Source organism: Erinaceus europaeus, chromosome 13 (assembly GCF_950295315.1).
Source record: "Erinaceus europaeus chromosome 13, mEriEur2.1, whole genome shotgun sequence".
NCBI lineage: Eukaryota > Metazoa > Chordata > Mammalia > Eulipotyphla > Erinaceidae > Erinaceus > Erinaceus europaeus.
This window is the reverse complement of record NC_080174.1, coordinates 73,449,934-73,466,024: the sequence shown is the minus strand read 5'-3', so window position 1 is coordinate 73,466,024 and position 16,091 is coordinate 73,449,934. Positions and strand designations below refer to the sequence as shown.

The window sequence follows — 16,091 nt, the reverse complement described above, 5'->3', positions numbered from 1 at the left end:
GATTTAACAATGTTTATTAATGAGAAACAAGCCAGAGCTTTACACTGGCATATGCTTGCAAGTCCTGCACTCTTCCAGCGAACCACCTCCTGGGCTTCTGTGTTAAGTGCATGCTATCACCGCAAGAAGAAGAAAAACTCAAACACTGATGCTCTAAAACAGGTCTAAGTCCAAGCTTCACTTTATGATCACCTACAACATAGAGTAACAATTTCTATTTTAAAATGTTTGATTTTTATGTTGGAAAAATACAGGTAAAAATAGCACTGAGATGTTGTTTTATCTTATTTTTTTATTGTTTGACTCACATGCTTTTCCAAGTCTACTAGTTGGTTCTAGTTCGTTCCTCTCTTGAAAATGCTGGTCTGTGCCATGCCTGAGACCTTAGACACTCCAGGTTCAATTCCTAGTACTGCCTGTGCCAGAGCTGAGCAGTATTCTGGTCTCTGTCTCTCTCAACATAAATAAGTAAATCTTTTAAGAAAGGGAAGAAAGTTGGTCTGTTTTTCTTTTTTTAAAAAAATATTTTATTTATTAATTTGAAAGATAGGAGGAGAGAAAAACCAGACATCACTCTAGTACATATGCTGCCAGGGATTGAACTGGGTACCTCATACCTGAGAATCCACTGCCTTATCCACTGCGCCGTCTCCTGGATCACTTGATCCATTTTTCTTTTTTCTTTTTGCCTCCAGTTGCTGGGGCTTGACCAGACTACAAATCCACTACTCCTGGCAGCCATTTCTCTCTCTCACTTTCTTTTTCATTTTTTTTAATTAGATAGATGGGAGAGAGGAGGAGGTGGAAAGAAAGAGAGGCACCTTTAGACTTGCTTCACTGCTAGTGGTGGGGAGCCGGGGCTTGACCCTCGATTCCTGCACTTGGTGATATGTGCGCTTAATCGGGTGTGCCACCACCCAGCCCTCGTTGTTCTGTTTTTCAAGAACATAAAGCAACATAATCTTGGAAGCCAAGCCCAGCAGTACTGCAGGGTGAGAGGCATTCCAAAATGCAGACCTGCTACAAAAGCCAAGCCCAGGACCAGCAGTCCACCTTCTAGAAAGCAGGGACAGTCCCCAGCCCAGGGGACGTTGGCAAGAGCAACAGTACCGTAGCCACGGGTGGAGAGCAATGTCAGATGGGAACCGAGAAGGGAGTGTGGGGTGGGAGCTGACAGTTATCCAGAGTGCCGTTTGCCGGGTTTGCCCATGACCTGCCACCCTCATGTCACAGTTGAGGGAAGTACTGAAGCCATGAAGTGACTCCTTCAAGGCCACGCATTATTCACAATGGAAAACGGCACCTGGAGCTTCACAGCCGACTACTTCCACCAGCTCCTATCACAGAGCAGAGCGGAGGCAGAGAAACTCCAAATGGAAATGTCCAAAGGGGGGTGGTGGAGCAGAAGATCCAGCAGACTCTATCAGAAGGGGAATGGATGAGGAACCGCGGAGAGGACGGGGCAGCAGCAGGAGTGAGGCTGGCTTCTCAGCTGGAAAGGCAATGAGGGTGGAGTGGCACCCATGGAGGACGGGCCAGGTTGGGGTTCCAGGCCTGATGGAGCGCAGTTCGGCTCCGTGTCCCGGGCAAGTCCTCTTCCTCCTCTGCCGAGCTCGGTTTCCTCCTCTACCCAGCAGAGAGAGAAGGAGGGAAGGAGAGAGGAAAACACGCCTCTCGCCCTGCACCGGGGTGCGTGCGCCCCGCATTTGACCGCGCACTTGTTTTTTCAGACACACCTGGTTGTGCAATGCGGCCGCCTAAAGGCCGCTGAGCAGCGAAAGCGGGAACACCCACAGGGCGCGCCCCTCTCGGGCGCTGGGGCCCACCCACCGGCGGGAGGCGCCAGCGCCCTGACCCTCGCCGTCGGCGCCCCGCGCGCGCCCCCAGCCGCGGCCTCCCGGGGCAGAGGTGAGGCCTGCGCGGCCATGGCGGAACTGGCGGCTGAGGCCGAGGACATGGACGCCCTCATCGACGACCTGGACTACCTCCCGGGCCACTTCCACCTGGAGATGCAGCTCAACTTCGAGCCGCGCTCGCCGGCGCCGCTTCGCGCCCGGGACCTGAAGCTGCAGCGGGACGGGCTGCGGCAGGAGCTGGAGCTGGCGGCCGCCCCGCAGCGCCCGGCCGTGCGCCACCTCCTGGGCGCCTTCGCCTTCTACCTGGAGGAGCTGGACGAGGCCCGGGAGCGCTTCCTCGAGGTGGCCCGCGAGGACCCCGACAACCTCAACGCCTGGGCCAACCTGGCGCACGTCCACGGGCGGCTGGGCCAGGAGGACGAGGAGGAGGCGTGCGCCGCGCGGCTGGCCGCTCTGGTGCAGCTGGAGGCCGAGCCCGGGGCCGCCGGGGCCCCGCCGCTCCGCGCCGCGCGCTGCCTGGCCGAGCAGGGCTACGCGCACGGCTTCGACGTGGGCTGCGCAGACGCCCGGGAGCGCGCGCGGGTGCTGGCGGCCGGCATCGCGCTCTACGACAAGGCGCTCAGCTATGGCCGGCAGGTGGGTGCCTCTCCTCCAGGCGGGGACAACCGGAGATGCGGCCCCTACGTCTGCGGGATGCCGAGCCACTCCACCAGAACGTCTCCAAACCCTATTCCTTTTGCTTCCAGAATACCTGTCCAGGGTGCCTGCCCTCCTCTGCACTCTCTTCCTTTCTGCCCCAGAGCAGGCTGTCTGTTATTGGAGGGAATGCAATGGCTTCCTGGGGGCGGGCGGGGGAGGGGGGCTGCAGGCCTTCTCCTCCATGCAAACTCAACCTGGCCATCTCCTCGCTCTTATCTTGTTCCTCCCAGCAAGGACCTGTGCACAGCCACCTAAGCAAAGATGCAACCTCACATTCCACCAGAAACTGGCGCAGCGTTCTTCCATTCTCTGCCCTCCTCACCCCTGCTTCAACTATTCAGACCCCAGATCCTGCCCATTTCTTCTCCTTTAATCTCTAAAATAGTCACTTCCCTCTGCCAGCCCAGGCTGTGTCATTCCTGACTCCTGCTTCTGCTTCTGCCTCAGCCTCTACCCTACCGCAATTGGCAAGGCGTTTAATCTTGCTAACCATGTCCTTTAGATGCTATTAGTCCACCCTCACCCCTGGTATCCCCCCACACCTCCAACCACCATCACCCCCATCCTAGTGATCTCCCCAACCGTCCCTTCCTCCCTCCCAAACTCTACCCAGTGGCCTCTCTGCACGGCCTGGCAGGTAAGTCCAGGACTCTTAGGTAAGCATTTTGAGGACCTTCCCAGTTTCTGCCCTCTCCCTACCCTGCACCCCCGTACAGGCAGAACCTTGCTCCCTCTTGTTGCCCTATGGGTCAGGTCTCCTTACAGCACACCTTGTCCCCCTCCTCTGCCTGGAATGTTGGCTTATGTTGGGTTTCTCCCAGGCACTGACTTCTCCAGGAAGTTTGCTTACTTCTTCAGGCCGGGTCAGGTGTTCTCTTGGGCTCCCTCAGCACTGCTGATGCTGTTTGGTTACAAGCTTGTTATGAGGTCTTTGCGAGTGGAAGCCACATCTGCCAGTCTGCCACTGTAAACCCATATCTGGCACCTTGTCAGACATTCAGAGGGACTCAGTAAATGTATCTCCAACGAATGCATGTGTAGCACACAGCCTGACATGAAGTAGACAAACAGTGCAAATAGTAGGCATTATTAACTGTCTAGTCCTGCATAGCACACAGCTGAAAGTAATAGCTTAAAACAATAGGCATTTGTTATCTGGTGTCTATGGATCAAGCAACTGAGCACGGCTTAGCGAGGGACCTCTGGGCTATGTCCTTATTGGAAGGCTTGTTCAGAGAGGAGGAGCAACTACCCGGCCCACTCAGAGCTGTTGGCCGGAGACCTGAGCTCCTCAACATACGGACACCCCACCACTTAGCTTCTGTTCATTAGAACAGTCACCAGGTCCATCCCACACTTAGAGGGAGAAACTGATTGAACAGACTCCCAGGAGGTGGAGACTGTCTCAAAGGCTACCTGTGCTGGATATAAAGATGTGATGGGTGGTAGTGTGCTGCTTTGCCATGAATGCGACCCAGGTTTGCATCCAGCCCCTCAACTCCTCTGCAATGGAGGAAGCTTCAGTGCTATGGTCTCTTTCATGCTCTCTTTTTAAAAAAAAGAATAAAAAATAATAAAAATATAAAGGGCTGGAAGTCGGGCGGTAGGGCAGCGGGTTAAGCGCACATGGCGCAAAGTGCAAGGACCAGTGTAAGGATCCCTGTTCAAGCCCCCAGCTCCCCACCTGCTGGGGGAGGGGTCGCTTCACAAGCGGTGAAGCAGGTCTGCAGGCATCTATCTTTCTCTCCCCCTCTCTGTCTGCCCCTCCTCTCTCCATTTCTCTCTGTCCTATCCAACAATAACAACACTGATAACAACAATAATAACCACAATGATTAAAAAAAAAAGGCCAACAAAAGAGAAAAAAAAAAAGCCTCCAGTAGTGGATTCATGGTGCAGGTACCAAGCCTGAGCAATAACCCTGGAGGCAAAAAAAAAAAAATGTAAAGGGCATTGGGTCAGGAGGTGGAGCACCTGGCTGAGTACACACATGACATGGACAAGAACCCAGGTTCAAGCCCCAGTCCCCACCTGTAGGGGAAAGCTTCATGAGTGGTGAAACACTGCTGCAGGTATCCATCTCTCTCTCTCTCTCTCTCTCTCTCTCTCTCTCTTTCTCTCTCTCTCTCTCCTTCCTCCCTCTATCTCCCCTCTCACTTTCTGTCTGTCTCTATAATTTAATTAAAATGGAAAGGTCATTGGCCTGTTACAGAAGAGGACAGCAAAGTTCAGTGATGTGCCATGACTTTTCCTCAAAGGCTCAGCACAGACAGAATCACGCTGATTCATGTTGATGTTGGTGGGAGGTTTGGACTTGTGCTATTTAAATAGCAATAAGCCTTTGCACATAGTTCACTTGGCTCCACTCACAAAGCTTCTGCATACCCCCGGGGCCCTTCTCCATCAAAGCTGATGGAGTCCTGAAGGGGAAACATGGAGGCATCAGGCAGTGAGGTGGTGGCAAGGGCCATGACCTTGACTTCAGGAGGACAGTGCAGGGTGGAGGGTAAATGGGTAGAGTCTGGGTCAGCTGGTCTGGCATCATCAGATGCCAATTCTCACCTCGTAATAGTTCTAGTGTGACTAGGCTTCTCCTTTTTAAAATTTTTAATCTTTATTTATTTATTGGATAGCCATAAATTGAGAGGGAAGGTGGCTATAGAGAGGGAGAGAGACAGACAGACACCTGCAGCACTGCTTCACCATTCCTGAAGCTCTCCCTCTGCAGGTGGGAACCAAGGACTGGGGACTTGAACCTGGCTCCTTGCGCACTGTAACATGTGCACTCCACCAGATGTACCACCATCCGGCCCCTAGGCTTCTCTTTTCCTCTCTATAAATTGATGATTGTAACAGAACTTCTGGCTTCCTCATCCATATGAGAGCACAGCTAAAAGCTGGTATTTGGGAGCTGGCAAGACAGCTCACCTGTCTTGCAGCATGTAGGTTCAAGCCCCAGTCCCTTGTGCACTGGAAGAAGCTTTGATGTTTTTAGTGGATTTCCCTCTGTTTCTTTCTAAGCCAACTCAGAGCAATAAAGTCCTGGGAACACACACACACACACACACACACACCACACAAGGAGGGGCTGATATGTAGAAAGCACCCAGACTAGAGCCTGCACAGAGACACCAAGTTCACAGACACACCCTGCCTCCCCCAGGCTGGGAGAGTCTCCTCCACAATAGGTGGTGGTGGGGTAGTTGTGACCAATCAGTGGGACCTCCAGGGACCCAGACTTCATGTTTAAAGCCTGAGCCCTGAATGGTAAGCACCCACAGTGAAAGGCATGGCCTGTGTCCTATGTATTGAGCCCAGCCCTGACAGCACATCGGGTCCCAAAGACCCAGGGATTAGGTGTCAGCAGGCCCATCAACAAGCAGGCTCTTCTCCTGCCTGGATTGTTATCAGTGAAAAGAGATTGAGGGACTCTGAATGGTTTCCAGGCTCCCCTCCCAGTCTTGGGGAGAGGTGGGGAGGATTCACTGGGGAAGGCTTCTTAGAGTGGGTGAGAGGGAAACAGAGGTCTCAGGATCATATACAAGCCAGCTCCAGAGGGAGCCACGTGCCTAGTGAATTGATGCCCTGAGGAAAGTGTGACAAACTGGGCAACCAGGGAGGGAGCTGGCAGCTCCAGGTGGGTGGTGGCCTCCAGGCACCATGCTGTGTCCTTGGGCCAGACCCGTGGTTGCTTCCCCGGGGCTGCACAGAGGTCTCCCCAGGTCAGCACTTCTCCCACAGATCCCCGGTAACAGCTGGGGGTTGGGGGCCCCTCAGTTCATTATCTGCTGATCAGAAGAGATTGTGGTTATAAACCGAGATTTTGTGACGCTTCGAGTCTGGAGTCCAGTCCTGACTCATAATTTTGCTGTGAGTTCATGGTGTGTGAGAAGCGTATTCGTTCACACGTCCTCTAAGGATGTCTCAGTCCGTAGTAGACCAGCACATGTGGCAGTGGCTCTGGTAAGCTATGCTGCACAACTTCGGTGGGCCTGGGCTCTGCCTTCTAGCTTTGTGTAAGTACATTTGGTGATAGTTGCACAAGGACACCAATAAATAAATAAGATGTTAAAGAAAGTCCCCCCACCCACCCCCAAGCAGTTTGTGCTATGGTTCCCCGCCTGCTCTCAGGCCACTGAGCCAAGAACTTCAGGTCTGTTATTGCACTTGATCTCCACTCAAATGTCACAGAGACTCTGCCCACTGAGTATTGTGGTGCCCCTCACACAGAGGACAGGGAGAGACGTGACTTGCCCAAGATGACCCTGTGCACCACCTTCAGGGGTCTGGATTTCACTTGGCAGCTCCGGTGAGCAAGGAAGGAGGCAGGGCTGGCAGGTCAGGCAGAGGCCCTACAAACAAAGGTGTGGACATTCCTACTGGGTGGCCGCACCCAGCTGGGTGGGGACCTGGCAGGTAGGGAGAGGATGTCGCGTTCACACACAGCGCTGCAGAACCCTGATACTCCAGTGGCTCTTGGTGCCCCATGTGCCTTGTTTGCTCCCTCTCCTTCCCTTTCTTCACACCCTCCCCAAAGACCCCAGCCTCAGAGCTGTAACACCTAAGGAATCAGCACGGGGCCAAGGCAGCCTCCAAAGGATCCCTGCTCTGTTCACCACATCCTGGTGACCTGGCCAGCTGCTCCCTCTCTCTGTGAACTAGGGGCAGCCCAGCAGGGGTGTGGAGGATAGGCCCCACCCCAACAATGGCCTTCTCCTCCCTGCTGCTGCCAGGGCCAGAAAGGCCAGGTGTCCCTTCACAGTGTGCTCTTCTCAGCTGCTTCTGGCCCTGCCTGTTTCCCCACCAGAGCCCAGAACAGGCCTTGGGGCAAGACTCAGTGACACTAGGGAATGCCATACCCAGAGCCCAGGACTTGGTTCCTGTCCCAGTCTGACCTGGGTGCAAAACAATGAGAAAGGCCCCTTCTCTTGAGTTCCTGTTTAGTGAGGGTGCTGCATTGAGGTGGGGAGGTTTCTGGAACAGGAAAGATTTTGAGACCCGGAGAAGAGGGGGAAGGGCTGAATCTCCTGGCAGAAGAAAATGCGTGTACACACACATATGGAGGGGACATTTGGTAGACTTCAGAGCTGATCTAACATTTGGGATCACAGGCAGGGCTTCTTCTCTTATGGTACTTGCAAACACACACACACACACACACACACACACACACACACACGAATGGGCTTTTTCATTAAAAAAATTTTTTTTTGATAGAGACAGAGAAATTGAGAGGGGGGGAGATAGATATCTCCCCCTTCTCTCTCAGTTTCTCTCTAGCCTATCCAATACAATGGAAAAAACTGACCACCAGGAGCAGTGGGTTTATAGTGCAGGCACTGAGCCCCAGTGAGCTGGAGGCAAAAAACATTTTTTTTTTTTATTGCCATCAGGGTTCTTGCTGGAGCTTCATGCTGCACTATGAATCCACTGCTTCTGGTAGCCAGTTTTATCTTTTTTTTTCCCTTTCTATCTTATTTGATAGGACAGAGAGAAATTGAGAGGGAGAAAGGGAGATACAGAGGAAGAGAGATGCTTGCAAATCTGCTTCACCACCTGTGAAGCTCCCCCACCCACCCCTGCAGGTGGGCAGCAGGGGCTTGAGCCCGGGTCCTCATACATGGTAATGTGTTCTGCTCAGATCTTAAGACTCATGCAGAACTGTCCTGGGAATTCAAGACAGGGCTGCATAGATGACCTACATAGGACAGTCGTGTCCCAGGTCCTCACAGTCAGTCTCAGCAGCCACTCCAGCATGCCAAATGGGGCCAGCCCCATTTGCAGCTGCAGAAGCCAGACCTAGGTTTAACCAACAGCCTTTTCAGGAACTCCGGGACTGCCCCCCAACCCCCACCCCCACCTTGGTAGCTGGGGGGGGACCCCTCCCCCTCTTGCCTTTCTGGTGCATGACCCCAGAGGAGGACGCATTCCCAGTGGGTGGGGCTGGGGCTCCATGGCCTGAGCAGGAAGGCTGCTCTGTGTCATCACAGAAGACATTCCAGTTGTGCAGGAAGAACTTATTCCCAAGGCCTGTCTGCTTGTGACTTTCATTGCTGCAGTGTCAGCCCCAACAGGGTTGGCATGATGAGTTGGAAAGAACAGTGGTGTTGGAGGGAGGCAGATCTGGACTTGAACCCTGACTCTTCCACCCTGGGCTGTAGGGCAGGGGCGGTGGCTTTGTTCTTAGTCTCACCTTCCTCATCCATCAAAGACAGAGGGTGGCTTCCAGCGGGGACTGCCAGGGGCCAGAAAGGCCCATTCTCTTTCCTCTGTGACACTACCCCTCCCTGAAAAGAGAACCAACTCTGAAGTATAGAGTACAATGTATAAGAGACAAGGTTCCAACTGCAAGGCAGAGAGACTCCTTAAGAACCAACAGTCTCTGCAGTAGCCTATTCAGATGCACAGGGATTTGAGAGCCATCAGTATGTGGAAAGCTCTTCCCCTGAAAGCCTCTTAAATAACCAATAACATCTCCTCTGTAGGTCATTTTTATTGATTGATTGGTTGGTTGGTTGGTTGGTTTTGAGAAGACAGAAAAATTAAGAGGGAAAGGAAAGATAGAGACACCTGCAGCACTCTTTCACCACTCGTGAATCTTCTCCCCTGCAAATGTGGCCCCGGGGCTTGAACCCAGGTCCTTGTACATGGTAAAAGGTGCACTCTACCAGGTGTGCCATTTTTGACATCAGCTGATGGCATGGTCACACAGGCTAATCGGAGGCTCCTCCCACTTGTAGGTGCAGGAGTTAGTGCAGACCTGCCCTTGTGATGGTTTGCTCCACCCCTGCTTCTCCATGCAGCTTCTGTCACTTTTGTTACTTGCCCTTCCAGCTGTTGGAGCTGGGATCTTCAGGCATTTCTGAGAATTACCTTTTTTTTTAATTTTATTTATTTATTCCCTTTTGTTGCCCTTGTTGTTTTATTGTTGTAGTTATTATTGTTGTTGTCGTTGTTGGATAGGACAGAGAGAAATGGAGAAAGGAGGGGAAGACAGAGAGGAGGAGAGAAAGATAGACACCTGCAGACCTGCTTTACCGCCTGTGAAGCGACTCCCCTGCAGGTGGGGAGCCGGGGTTCGAACCGGGATCCTTATGCTGGTCCTTGTGCTTTGCGCCACCTGCGCTTAACCCACTGCGCTACAGCCCGACTCCCAACTTTTTTTTTTTAAAGAAAAGCAGAAAGAGATTATTGCACTGAAGTTTCCTTCAGCACAGTGGGGCTGGGTTCACATGGCTGTCTGTGCACGTAAGAAAGCAAGCAGCGCACTAACCAAGTGAGCTAGCTTGCCAGCCCTGAGGGTCACCACTGCTGATCCCTTTGTTCATTTAAAGGAGACGCATGGGGCCAGGTTAAGCATACATGTTACCATGTGCAAGAACCCAGGTTTTAAACCCCTACTTCCCATCTGCTGTGGGGACATTTCACTAGCAATAAAGCAGGTTAGCAAGTGTCTCTTTATCTGTCTCCCTCTACTTCCTCCTCCTCTCTCAGTTTCTATCTTTCCTATCCAATAAAAATAGAAAAAATTTAAAAAGGGGGGGAAATGGTTGCTGGTAGATTCGTAGTGCAGGCACTGAGCCCCAGCAATAACCCTGGTGTCAATTTAAAGAGAAAAAGAGAGAGAGAGAGAGACAGCAGTCCACCAGCCAGCCTGTCGTCGCCCTGCTCTGTGTGCAGAGCAGGGATTGTGGCGCCATGGTTCTCAGAATGCACACCCCAGTGTGCATTCTAGAGCCTGTGGAGGTTGCTGGGCCCCACACCCAATGTTTTGGATTTAGGAAAGAGTTCACCTATCTGTCAAAGTCCCAGGTGCCACTGCTACTGTTCTGGGACCACACACTAAGAACAGGCCATCCTGGGTAGTTAGGTGCATTGACTCGCAGCTCTTCTGTAAAAGCAGACAGAACCCACCCTGGAGAGGGCTGAAGGTCAGCACAGGTGAAGTGTGTCTGTGCATAGCAAATACTCAGTTTTGCTTTTGTTGGCATGTCACACAAAATGCGTGATTTCCAGATCTCAGTGTGGCTGTCACACTGGCCTTGGGATTTTGAGGACACTGCCCTCCCTTAGATTCCTATCTGCGCTAACAAGGTAATGAATGCATCATCCACTTTGCCTTCTGCACATGGTGTTCTGAGGATCAAACGGAATCTGTATGAAAGTGCTTTGTAAATGCTAAGAGCTGCACAAACACTGCAGCGCAACATTTTGAGAGGAGCGTGAACTTGAAGTCGGGGAGACCTGGCCCAACATTGCGGGTTAAGTAGGCAGAGGCCTGCTTCTTTGAGCCTGGGTTTCCCCATCTCTGAGATGAGGGGACGGCAGAATTGTTGGGGGATGTCTTTCCCTGTGGCCTATACCTCCTCCTCCTTCACATTCCACTTCTGGGTCAGCGCTGGTGCTTGAACCCTGCCTGGCTCCCTGCCACAGATCTGCTGCTGGAGAAGCAGGCTAATTGGAGGTCCCTCTACTTTAGAGCCTTGCTGACGCCCCAGACTGGCCAGCTCACCCTCCCCCCACCAGCTCCCAGGTTGGAATAGGACTAAACGAAAGAGTGAGATGTCCAGTTCAGAGTTTACATGGATGAACCCCCAATTCTCTACACTCCTCTTCTTGCTCGAGTCCTTTCAGCCCCTCCCAAACTGCCTCCAAACATCTCACCTCTGGGAGCCATCAACTCTGGAAGTGAATTCCTTGCAGCCATAAGAGGCTTTATAGCAACTTGATTCTCCAGGAGAGAGGTGGGTAGCCCGCTCCTTTCTCCAGGAGGGGAGGGGGCAGTCAGAAACCTGTTTAATTTAATTTAATGCACTGTGGCTTGCCAGGTTGCCCCTGGTAACAGCTTCAGCGGCTGCTTCGGTTATAAGAAGAAGGGTTTTTAAAGAGACAGGAGTCTTAGGACCAGAATTGCAGTGATCAGCTTCCACCAGGAGGCTTCAGACTAGGTCTGTGTGTGCCGCCAACTCAACTCCATATCTACAGCACCTCCTGCATAACCCCTCCTGCAAATTGTTTATGGTTTTTCGTGTCTGTGTGTGTTGTTGCTGTTGTTGTTGCTTATTTTGACAACCAGTGTTATTGCTGGGACTCAGTGTCTGCACAGCTGTATGGCTCCAGAGGCCATATTTTGATAGAGGGTGAGAGGCAGAAAGAGATGAAGAGGCAGAGAAAAGGAGAGATACCTACAGCACTACTCCACCACCTGTGAAGCTGCCCCCTGGTGAAGCTGCCCCCTTGCAGATGGAGCCTGGGGCCTTGAACCTGGGTCCACATAAGTAGGAGCAAACAAAGGACTGTTTGAGGGATTTGTCATACAGAAGTCACTCAGGTCACTACTCTTGTAAAAGTCAATTTAAATCAGAGGAAACGTGTCCCAGAGATGTTACCCCCTACAATTCAGGCATAATGCCACTAGGTGGGAGTATTGCTTCCTTTAGTGCAAGCCATCACTAAGTTCTTGAATTAAGACAACCAGAGTCCTGGTGAAACAAACTCCTGGGTTTTAAGCCCTACTACTAATGAGTGTGTGATGGTAGGTCCATTGCTTCACCTCTGTGGTCTCAGCATCCGCAGACATGCTATAAGGAGATTGACCAAGATGAGTGTTGTGGACAAGGTGTGGGGCTGGGATGACGTGATGGTTCCGTCACATGCAGTTTGGACACATAACTTGATTTCTTGCAGCTTGAATATACAACAAGGGATAGCATAATGGTTATGCAAAAAGACTCTCTTTTCATGCCTGAGACTTTGAAGTCCCAGGTTCAGTCTCCTGCACCACCATAAGTCAGAGCTGAGCAATGCTCTGGTAAGAGAGAGAGAGAGGAGAAGGAGAAGGAGAAGGAGAAAGAGAAGAAAAGAAAAGATTATTAAACAAGTGTGGCTATGAACTTTTGAGAACCCCAAGGCCACGACATTCCTCTCCAACACCGGGGGCTCACAGAAGCTGGCAAGGACCTGGCACCCCACAGGAAGCCTGAGGCGCTAAGACACAGCAGGAGCTGAGATGCCTCTGCAGTCCAGAGTGTGAACCCTCTCAGGGAACTGAAATAGATCCCAGTGGGCAGAGCGCCTTCTGCACCCTACAAGTCTCATTCAGCTCTAATTCAAGTTAGGAGGAAGCAGGCCAACGTTTATGAAGCAGATTGTCCAGGTCAGGCACTGCCCTCACAACTCTGTTGAGTCTGTGTTAGTACGATGTCCCTTTGCATGTGAGGACCTGGTCTCCCAGGGGTAACTCATCTTCTATTTTCTGCATAGAAGCCCCCAAGTCAACACACTTGCTCCTTGCTTGTGGCTACAGCTCTTTGCTCATGGGCCTGAAAGTGGGAGTGGGCTGTTTCTCCCCACCACAACTCAGTTCGGCCAACCCCAATTGGGGCAAGGCCCCAGAGGTCATGGGACCAGACAGACATCCACACAGCCACTGAGCCTGAGAAACACTTATCTTTGGTCCTGCCACGATCAAGCGCTGGTGTGTTACATCAGGGTCTCTAATCATGTGATCCACAGTAGCTGCCCCTAACTCCAAGTCCCCCTTCCCTCATCCCTAGCCCTGTGTAGGTAACAGCAGCTAGGGTGACCAGGCAACACCCATCCCAGCCTTTTGCTTCTGTCACTGTTCTCCCACAAAAGCACATTGGGTCTTGGCACTCCCTAGCTCTAATGCCTTCTCTGGCTCTCCTGTTCCTTGCAGATGAATTCTAAGCCCTGAGCCTAGCACTCAGGTTCTGCTATTCCCTGTGCTGGCCCACCTTCCAACTTTTTAACTGGGATTCCAGCTACTCAGGGCTACATGTTTTGCATGTGCATGATCATGTACACACACACATGTTGGCATGCTTCTAAATCCTGCTTATAAAACCTTCTGTTTTGATTATCACATTAGGTTCGCTTATATTACTTACGATGTATTCTATTTATATAACCACTGTTAACTAAGCACCCCCCTGCCTCCGGGACATTGGTTTAATCCTCGCTGGTTCGTGCTTTTCCCTTCTCCCCGCCCCCTATCCTATGTACTTCCTTTTTTCCTGACTCTTCTGCCTCAGGAGAGATGCAGGACAGAATTGTGTTGTGATTAGAAGAGATTAGATTGTTGAACCGCATCCCTGCTCGTCAATAAAGAGATACTGCTTCCCAGCTCAGCCATGAGTCCCTGGTCATCTCTCTCTCCCGCGAAGCTAGCACCACACACATACACACACACACACGCACACGCACATGCACACACACACCATGTCCACTCATCTCTGAGTCTTGCCCCTCTGAGTCAGGTGTCCCCTCTGGTGGGGTTCCTTCTCACCTCATGAGGAGGAGGTACTATTATGTTAGGTTAGCAAATCTATGGAAGCACCAAGAGACTGGGATGATGTAAGAAACAAAGAGCCTTTATTGAAACAAGCTTAAGCCTGGGCTACATGCACTTCCCAATAGTGGCATGTGAGCCCTGAAATAATGCAAACAAGTTCTTTTTATACACGTTAGGAAGGCACAGGGGCGGGGGTTGGTCAATGACAGAGTTCATTTAAAGTTCAAATCAGTTTGTCAGGGAGGTCCATGACCACAGTCCTTGTTGGAGGGATCTGTGACACAGTCCTTGTCATACTTAATCTTTTGCTGGTTAAACATATTTTGGGTACTGAGGTTGTTATGACCTCAGTTTACAGAATAACTGCTGACTATAGTGTTGCTTGTTCAAAGATATGGTGCAGCTGTACTGCATCTGCGACTACTAAGTTTGAATATAGAGGGGTCCGAAGACAATATGAAGTAACAGTGGCCCTCACAATCACTACTCGATTTTGAGGCCTTGCCCCCTTCCCTCCTCCTCTGGAAAGCCCTGGGTATACCCTTGGGTCACTTTAGCTTTCTCCTCCCATAGCTCTGCTGTTCCTCCTGTCCTCATGGTGTTTGGGGGTTTGACTTTCTCTACAGACTGGGAGCCTCTAAAGGCAGACCCCATAAACTGTCCTCTCCTGTCCCTGCAGCCCAGCCTGGAACACACACAGCCTGGAGAAGACACTGGGTATCTATGGCTTCTGGGTGATCTGGCTTCGAAACTGACCAGTGGGAAACTGACTCACAGGTCCCTCTTGTGTCCTTAGGGCCCTCTATGGCCTTCCCCAGCGGCTGCGGGCTGACCTGCCAGTGGGAGCCCTACATGCCCATCCAGGGCCCCATTCACACACAGCCTGCGCCATCTTCACCAGGCCACTTACATCCTCCCCAACCCCACCTCTGAAATACCACTTGGGCTGGGGAGACAGCATAATGGCTGTACAGAGAGACTTTCATGTCTGAAACACCAAGGTCCCAGGTCCAGTCTCCAGCACCACCTTAAGCCAGATATGAGCAGTGCTCCAGTTAAAGTAAAATAAGATCCCCAAATATCAGTGCTCGTCAAGACCCACCTCTCAGCCCATCTTCTGAGAGACCTTCTCAGAATCTGGCTGGGAGAGATCTCCTTATCCTGCTGCTCTGTCTGCATTTTTGTCAGTCTTGGTCTCCTGTGTAATTACCAGCACCCCAGTTATCATTAACAACCTTGTATGGGGATGGGGTTGGACAAACCCCATGGCTTTGGAATTGGACAAACCAGGTTCAAATTCTAGCTGAGAAGCTTGAATGCTGTGTGACCTTGAGCAAGTCACTGAACCTCCATATGTTCTCCTGTAAGATGGAGACCGTCTACATTCTAGGCTGTTGTGAGAGTGAAGTGATGAGTGTTGGGATTCTAGCACAGAGAAGGCATTCAGTCAAACCCTGTTGTTTATGCCCAGGTCTGTTTCCTCTGTCTGGTAGTGGACTCACTGGGGCCCAGTGAGGCCACAACCCTATAGCTCTCAGAGTGGATCTTCACAGCACATAGGCTCAGACATGCTGGCTGAAGCTTCACCCCCAGCCAGGCATCCAGGGCTGAGGCTGTGGGGGTGGAGTGCAGCCTGGAGATCAGACAGGAGATGAATATGAAGGGCGGGCCAGGGCCTGGAGCAGAGCTGTGGATATGCACTGGGGGTTTTATTGGTTTTCATTAAAATTCCTTCCCGAGGCAGGAGCAGCTACTCCCATAAATAACGGCATAAATATTTTATCTGGTGCCTGAGTCGGTCTAAACGCATGGCAAGGTTGACAGGAATAACAATGGGAGCAGAGTCTGGGGGTCTTGGGTTTCCACTGGATTTATTCTACCCTCTCAAGGGGGAGAGGAGTGGGCAGTGTGGGGGGGGACAGGTGACTAGTGGGGTGTGGGGGATCCAGAGCACAGGTTGTGGAGACGGGGGGAGGAGAGCTTAGCCAACACATTCTGGGGCCACTCACATAGGTCACCTTTGCACTTCTGTGACCAGAGACAAGGAAGTGATACTCAAGGTCACACAGACGACCAGTGGCAATGCTGGGACTGTCCTCCAAAGCCTTGTGGGGATGGGGGTTAGGGGGCGGAGCATGCCCTCTGTGGACAGTGGCTGGGTCCTCAGTAACAGCGCCCACCCTCCTCTGTTTCCCCAGGTCTCAGTGGAGGAGAAGAGGGGC

The 16,091-nt window shown here is 51.8% G+C and overlaps 1 protein-coding gene across 2 annotated transcripts in view; it reads left to right on the top strand.

Moving 5' to 3' along the window:
- Nucleotides 1-1,510: 1,510 nt before the first annotated feature.
- The window catches only part of TTC22 (tetratricopeptide repeat domain 22), a 24,772-nt gene continuing 10,191 nt past the window's right edge, over nt 1,511-16,091 (top strand). The window contains exons 1-2 of one of the 2 annotated variants that reach the window (XM_060206256.1): nt 1,511-2,492; nt 16,068-16,091. The exon at nt 16,068-16,091 is cut by the window's right edge and continues 32 nt beyond it. In XM_060206256.1, coding sequence (XP_060062239.1) covers nt 1,524-2,492; nt 16,068-16,091 — 993 coding nt within the window. In that variant the 5' untranslated portion in view covers nt 1,511-1,523. The remainder of the gene's footprint in view (nt 2,493-16,067) is intronic. The other variant, XM_060206257.1, reaches the window with a different exon arrangement.